Raw genomic sequence first — 7,539 nt, forward strand, 5'->3', positions numbered from 1 at the left:
GGGAGTTAGTTACATTTCTCTGGTCAGCTCTGGTCAGCTTTTTCCTTGCAGTTGAAAAAGTGTTGGGTTTGGAACCACAGAGGCCTGAGCCAGGTATCCTCAAGAACAAAGGAATAATAGTGTTCCTTGTGTAAGGCATGAAAGAAGCAGAGGAAGAGGAAGGGTGTGACCCGGTGGGAGCGCTGTCCTGCTGGCTTTTGCCCCAGCACTCCAGGGGTGATGAAATTCTGGGAGGCCCACGTGATGAGGCTCCCCTTGTGACTGGTACCCCAACCTCGTGCCATCTCCATTCCTTCTTGCTCAGTCCTGAAGCCCTCGCTCCTGAGACTGGGCTGCTGAGTCATTGCTTAATAGTGAACATAGAAGTATTCAAGTGGTTTTGGGTTTAGATATTAAAACTGAGAGAGAGAGATCATCACAGAACTGCCTTGTAGCTCTTTTCCAACTGCCGGTGCCTGGTGTTCCTTGTTGTGAGGCTGGCAGGGAGAAATAAATGGATGAGTCCTTGGTTAGATGGATGGATGGATGCATGGATGGATGCATGAATGGATGACGGATGGGTGGTTGGATGCATGGATGGATGCATGAATGGATGACGGATGGATGGATGGATGCATGCATGGATGGTGGGTAGATGAGTGGTGGATGGGTGGTTGGATGAATAGGTGATGAGTGGATCAATGAGAGACTGGATGAATGAATAGGTGGATGGTAGATGGATGGACGGATGGGTGGGTGGTTGGATGGATTGATGAGTGGATGGCTGGGTAGATGGAAGAGGGGCGGGGAACACAGAATGGCCTATAGGTTGTGGCCCAGGCTCAAGATGTGCGTGGGCTCAGGGAAGCCAGCAAGTCCAGATGGAAGATGGCACTTCTGGAAGATTTGCACAGTGGGTTCCAGTGATTGCATCTGGGTTGGATGGGGTGGAGACAGTTAGAGGTTGACATCTCTAATAAGGAAGGAATAGAAGAGGATTAAGAAGTGTGAAGGCTGCAGTGGAAGTAGGGAAGGAACCCAGGTAGCCGATCACTGTGGAGAGGGAGTGGGCCAGCATGTGCCAGAGCACTATCCAGGGTGGGAGGGCTCAGTTGGCCATGCGTGGGAATGGTGACATTGGGGCACCATGGTAATCTCTGGAATACTAGTATAGAGAGGGTCGTGAGACAGTCCAGAGAGAGGTGACCATCTCAAGAGAGGAGGTTCATGTTGCAAGGACTTGCAGGTGCTAAAACCAAAGTCATCCCTGAATTAGACCATAAGGTGGCTAAGATTGGTATAACCCAGGCAGTGTCAGCCAAGGGTGTGCAAAAGCCCAGGACAGAGAAAAGAAGAGGATATGGATGGTGCTGGGACCAGAGGAGAGACTTGTGTGCTAGGAGAAGGATCCAGCAGAGGAAGAAAGACTGAAGCACAAGAGTCAGATAGCCAAGGATGAGGCCTGAGGAAGAGGGTGCTGCCAGTGGGTGGGTTGAGGTCCAGTGCAGTGAGAGCTCTAGAATAGTCACCAAGGGGCATCCTTTGGCTTAATTCCCACGTACCACCACCTGTGCAAGTAATATTGCACCATATAGATAGACCATGTTTTCCTTATTCCTGTATCAATGGGTGTGTGGGTTGCCACCACCTCTTGGCTACTGTGAATAGTGCTACATTGGACATGGCTGTACAGATGTTTCTTCAAGGTCCTGCTTTAGGTTCTTTTCAGTAAATGCCCAGAAGTGGCATTGCTGGACCATGTGATAATTCTGTGTTTAACTGTTTGAGAAACCGCCATACTGTCTCCCACGGCAGCTGCATCAACCCACCTACAGCACAACAGTTGTTATTTTCTGTTTGGGGATAATAGCCATCCTGAGGGGTGTGAAGTGGCTTCTCCTTATGGTTTTGATTTGCATGTGCCTGATGGCCAGTGATGTGGGGTTTATCCAGGTAAGTGGTGGCTCTGCCCACTCTTACTTTACTTGCACTCAGGTCCTTGGACTCTGAGTCATCTAAATAAGGAAGGCAGGTCCTGGCTGCCCAATGGGACCAGTCTGGCCACCTGCCCCACCCCAGGACAAGACTTTGCCCTTCCCCACAATGTTAAGTGTCTCCTCTTCCTCTGCCTGGGATGTGGGCTCACAGATCTCCTTTGTCTTGCAGGTCATCTGTGGGAAATGCTCCGAGTTCAAGGCCGAGAACAGCAGGCAGAGCCGTGTCTGCAGAGGGTGTTTCCTGACAGAACCTGTCAGCCCCAGCTCTGATGGTCCCACTGAGCCCAAGCAGAGCACAGAGGTGGGTGGCCCTGGTTCCTGGGACCAGGACAAATGGATCCACACACCCTGGAACCATGGAGAGTCACTCAGAGCAATCAGCAATCAAATGCACATCGGTTTTCTCAGGACTGGTCAGGGCCAGCTATGGGAACAAGTGTCAGCTCCACTCCTCACCACCCTGATTTGAGGGCATGGCATGGAACTGCCCCCAAATCCAGGCACTGAGGTTCACCTAGTGGCCTGACTCACCTCTACCCCTCAGGGCAGGGCAGGGCCGGGCCCTAGAGTGGGGGCAGTTCCCCTCCCCATTTCTCCATAAGGGTGGCCCTGCCTTTCCAGCCCTCCTTCCTAAAGGACATGGTCTCTATTTTATGGCATCACAGGAGATCTGGAAAAAGGAAAACATGTTTTATCAGAAAACCACATTTTCCTCTGTCTCCCTTCAACATATCACAAGGTTCTCATGCCAGTTACAAGTTGGGGTCTCCTGGGAACTTTTCATAATTGTCAGCTTCCCTCCCAAGGGTCCAGTGGGGTGGTCCAGGTGGACTGGGGTCAGTGTGTTCTCAAACCTCCTGACATCCTAGATGGCAACTGTCGGAGAACCCGGACATCAATCTGTCTAGGAAGTCAAGGATGTAAGGTATTAGGACCAGGTGCCCTTGAGGGTGAAGTCCCTGGCCCTGCCCACTTGGCTTCCTCCATTTTCAATACCAATGTGTGTACCAGGCCTGAAGGCTCCAGTGGCACCTGCCCTGAGGGCGGGGTGGGTGGGCTTGGGTCTTCAAGGGGCACTAGATCTTAGCAGGGACAGCTCCAGCAAATGGTGTCAGAACCATGTCCAGATGGCTCAGGGAACTTGCTTCCATAATGGCTGTAAAACACATCAAAAGAGAAGCAGGGTCTGTGTGTGCTGTGTGAGGTTTGTGTGGTGTAGTGTGGGAAGTGTGTGTACTCATGTGTATGTTTGTATGTGGTATATGTGATAGGGAACACACGTGAGTGTGGATTGTGGGGTGTATTTAGTCCTTTGGCCCTGTCACCTACACTCAGACACTTGCTGATGCATTTTCCTCTGGTATTTTGATGGCTCATGGTCTCACTCCCTGAGAGGGCCCAGTCTGCAAATTCTGCCTAACCACATGGTTCTTACGCCCCTCATACTGGCCTCAAGTGACCCCTAGTGCCAGGTGAGGCTGGGCTCAGCCTACGTCCAGGCCTCAACTGTGTCTCTGTGGTCCTTCCCCAGCCTCCTCAGGAGGCTTAGTGACCACTGCAGGTGAGGCCACCCTACCCTGTGTCTCTGTGTTCTCAGAAGCCACCCACTGCGGATTCCCGGCCTAGCCTGCTCTGTGGCCCCCTGCGGCTGTCAAACAATGGTACAGCCTGGAATGAGGTGTGGGCTGCCATCCCTGAATCAGACCCCCAGGTGCTGGACCTTCAGGGAAGCAACCAGGTACGTGTCACCATCCCCATGCTGTGTGATGGCAGTGCCTTCTACTACAACAGCCTAGAGTCTCAGGCCTTCAGCATCCACAGGAGGTCTAGGTCACCCTCCTGGTGCCTACCTACTCCAGCAGTGTGACCCAGCCCTCAGTTTCCCCAGCTGTTCCAAATAACCCTCTGTCCCCCACCCCACTGACAGAAGATGGGCCCCCATTATGCTAGGACCCCAGAGCTAGACAGGGTAGGGGGTACAGAGGCTGGCCCCTCCTTCGCACACATGTTCATCCATTCACCCCTTTGTTCTCTCACAAACCCTAAGTGGATGCAGTTGGGAGCCATAGTACCTGATTGGTGGGCTTGGGAACACTTGCCCCGCCACTCTCAGCCCTGGTTTCTGCCCTCAGTGTCACAGCGACTGTCCTGCCTCACCTCCCCTGGGACTGGGTAGTCCAAGGGAAGGCGTAGGGTCTGGGGGTTCAGTGAGGTGGGAAAAACCCCCTCAACGAGAGCTATGGGTCACCTGTCCTTCTGTTGACAGAGGGCGTGCAGGCATGTCCCCCAGGCCTATCTGGGTTAGCATCTGCCTTACACTGTGTGGGATTGGGCATGGCTTTCGGGGGTTGCTCGCTCTACGGACCCTCTCTCCTTACTGCAGGCTGGTCAGCTGCCCTGCACCATCCCTCTCCCTGGCTGCACGGTAAGCATGCTAGACCCGGAGGAGAAGCTAGAGGCAGAGCATGTGTGGAAGCTTCGGCGGGGCCAGCAGACCTGGTACCTGAGTGCCCCCTCCACGGAGCTATGGCAGCGTTGGCTGGAGGCTCTGAGTACTGCCACCCACGGGGACACGGCCCAGGACGGCCCAGGAACCCTGCAGCCCCAGGCCCCAGCAGATACCACCACTCCCTGAGCAGAACTCCCATGGCGCTTTGCACCGCCATGTCAGACCTGTACTCAGGGAGGTGACATGGGAGGCCATGTGAAGGAATGAAGGATTCCTGCGACTGCTGAATATAGGCAGAGTTTGGGGGGCATTTGGCCCTGGAGGGTCCCTCTGCTTTGGAGAGGAGGAAACTGAGGCCTGGAGAGGAGCAGTCACTCAGCAAGTCTTGGGCAAGAGTTCGGCCTCTGTCTTCAGCCCCGGCAGTGTGGCCACAGAAGTGAGCATCGGCTGCTGCCAAAATAAATGTCATCTGAGCAGGCTGTGTGACGGCACGGGCTCTAAAAGACAGACGCTGGGTGGGTGTTTCAGGGACAGCCACAACTGCCTGGTCGGTAGTCACCCCCTGGGTAGCTGACCCTGGCCTCTGCCCATGCTGTGTACCTGTGTGAGCTGGACTGTGACTTGTATTCTGAGCTCCACCTCCCTTCTGTCCTTTCCTGAGGGTCTGCCTCGCAGCCCTGCTGAGTTCCTGTGGAAGGGTCAGTGGGAAGCCTGCCCCATCCAACCTGGACAGGTGGTTCCTGAACAGCCACACTCAGAAACTCTGCAGGAAGCCTGGACCTTGGCCCTGTGTGGCAGTCATGTGAGATTTGCACCCCTTTGCAAGCATGTGCAGTGCTTGTCTGTGTAAATAAAGCCCTACTGTCAGCAAGTGGGCTCAGCCTTAGCACCGTCTACCCCACCCTTTGGCAGGTCCTTCACAGGCGTGTGGAAGGTGGGAGCAAGAGTGACAGAGTTGCACAGGCCACACACCTGGCCTGGTGAGCAGTTCTGCATCCTGGATCCTCTAGGGGGTGGGCAGGCAGCTGGCCACCCGACAGGGCAACGGTGCCAACACCTGAGGTGCTGGAACATCATGAATGTCATAGGATGGGGGTACTGTTTGCACCAGATCTCTAAGGGCCTCTAGGAGAGGTGGGGGTTTTAGGGACTGATGATGGGGGTTCGGCCCATCCTCTAATATCCACATAGCACTCTACGAAACACCTGAGTGGACAAGTAGGGCACCTACTCAGTGGACTGAGTCAGAATCAGAAATGGTTGATTGTCACAGGTGAGGTTGGGGGAGGACAGATGAGGTGAGAGGGTAAAGGTGAGGTGGGGACACAGGTGAGGTGTCAGAACACAGGTTCTGATAAGTGCCAGCTGGGCTGTTCATGGGATGCACCAAAACCACTGCACATGGAGCCCCGCACACACGTGGGCCTCTGCCCTGTGCTGGACCTGCTTCATACTAAGGAAACTGTGGCTCAGGAAAGCAAAGCAGCTGGAGAACTTCACACAGGATGGTGGCCATCTGAGAGGGACGGGCCAGGTCCTTCTGGCTGCTACTTGAACACAGCAAAGCCCTGCAACTTGCTCAGGCTGGAACAGCGGCAGTGATAGAGGCAGCACAGGTGTCACAATGACCTCAGAGAGTTCCTTTCTTGGCTCAGTGCACTGCACGAGGGACTGTGAGCTGAGGAGGACAGGTCTTCACCAGTGACGCAAGTTGCAATGGTCCAGTGGGGCATAGGGAAAGAAAGAAGAAAGGTTTTGTGACCCCCACAGTGGGGGCAGGTGAGCAAAAGCTAGCACTGTGACAATGTGAGGGGTCTCTCAACCCCTCACAGGCCCCCCAGGTGTGGGCCTAAGTACACAGAGCTTCCAGTCTTCATGAGAGATAACAACAAAAAAAAAAACCCATGTTCTTGTGAAATATTTATTAAATGTTAGCAGCTGCTGTGGTGTGACATCATGGTGGTCCCAGCCAACTAGGGTCAGGAGGGGGTAAAGAACAGCAGAGGCCCCAGAGGAGACTCTGCTGAGGACAAAGACAAGGTACCAAGAGTGCTTAACTCTGTGTTGCTTCAGGCCTGATCAGGCATGCCCCAGACTCTGATGCACACTATGGGGACCTGCCAGATGCCAGTTGGCCCAGCTCTGAGTTCATGTGGCTTTCACACTGGTCCACAGGCTGCTCTTCCCATTTTTCCCAGAATAGGAAGCTGAGGCTCTGACAGGGGGCAGTAAGGGACCTCTGCCTGCAAACCCATGAGCTACTTCCCTACGGAGTCTGTCCCCAGATGTCCTTTGTTGGACACCCCAGCAAAAGGGCTGCTGAGGAGCCTCCACACCTGTGCATCTGGGCTGCCTGGGCCCCTACCACATAATCTCTTCCTGCCCCACCCTCCCTCTGCCCTCACTACCCAGGCCAGCCATGGTCTACTGCTCATGTGTGGAGCAGTGACACCCCACTGCACACAGGACAGACATTGGCTCTTGGCCTCTTGCCAATTCTTTCCCCCCCTCCTCCTCCCCAAGGCCAGCCCCATCCTTTACAGGCACAGGAGGCCCCCTGGGCAGGGAAGAAGTGACCCCCAGGAAGGGCTGTGAAAGGCTTCTGGATCTCTGCAGCAACACAGGATCCTAGATGCCCATTGGCTGCAGGAATCAAGGCCTGGGTGGGGCTTTTCTGCATGCTGCACTCCCAGGCTGCTGCCTGCTCAGCCTGTAGTTAGTGGCTCCTGATGTCTGTGGGGCAGAGCTGGAGGACAGCACCATCTGAGCAGAAAAGCTTCACAGGTGTGAGCATGGAGGAGAAAGAAAAGAGACACAGGGAAAGGATTCATTGCAGAGAGATGTGTGTTGTAGATACTGGGCTGCTGACCCCTCTCCTGGCACGCCACCGCCACTAAGCCAGAGTGGAGTACTGGCTGTGTTCCCACAGCCCTGGGGAAGAGGAACCAGCCTCCAAGAGGGCCTGCTGCAGGCTAGGAGCCTCCCAACCACCTGAGAAGAGAGAGGATCATGATTCAGAAGGCATTTTATTGGTAGTTAAAGTGAGGCCCAGAGAGGGAGTACACTTGCTGTAATCACCCAGCGAGTTAGGGGCCAGCCAGGATTCACTTACTC

General features: G+C 54.5%; 1 protein-coding gene across 5 annotated transcripts in view; it reads left to right on the top strand.

The window, feature by feature from the left end:
* Fgd3 (FYVE, RhoGEF and PH domain containing 3) overlaps positions 1-5,300 on the top strand; it is a 53,613-nt gene extending 48,313 nt beyond the window's left edge. For all 5 annotated transcript variants that reach the window (XM_074052506.1, XM_074052504.1, XM_074052505.1 and 2 more), the window contains exons 16-18: positions 2,146-2,277; positions 3,574-3,714; positions 4,360-5,300. In XM_074052506.1, coding sequence (XP_073908607.1) covers positions 2,146-2,277; positions 3,574-3,714; positions 4,360-4,611 — 525 coding nt within the window. In that variant the 3' untranslated portion in view covers positions 4,612-5,300. The remainder of the gene's footprint in view (positions 1-2,145; positions 2,278-3,573; positions 3,715-4,359) is intronic.
* Positions 5,301-7,539: the final 2,239 nt, after the last annotated feature.

Source organism: Castor canadensis, chromosome 13 (assembly GCF_047511655.1).
Source record: "Castor canadensis chromosome 13, mCasCan1.hap1v2, whole genome shotgun sequence".
Taxonomy (NCBI): Eukaryota; Metazoa; Chordata; class Mammalia; order Rodentia; family Castoridae; genus Castor; species Castor canadensis.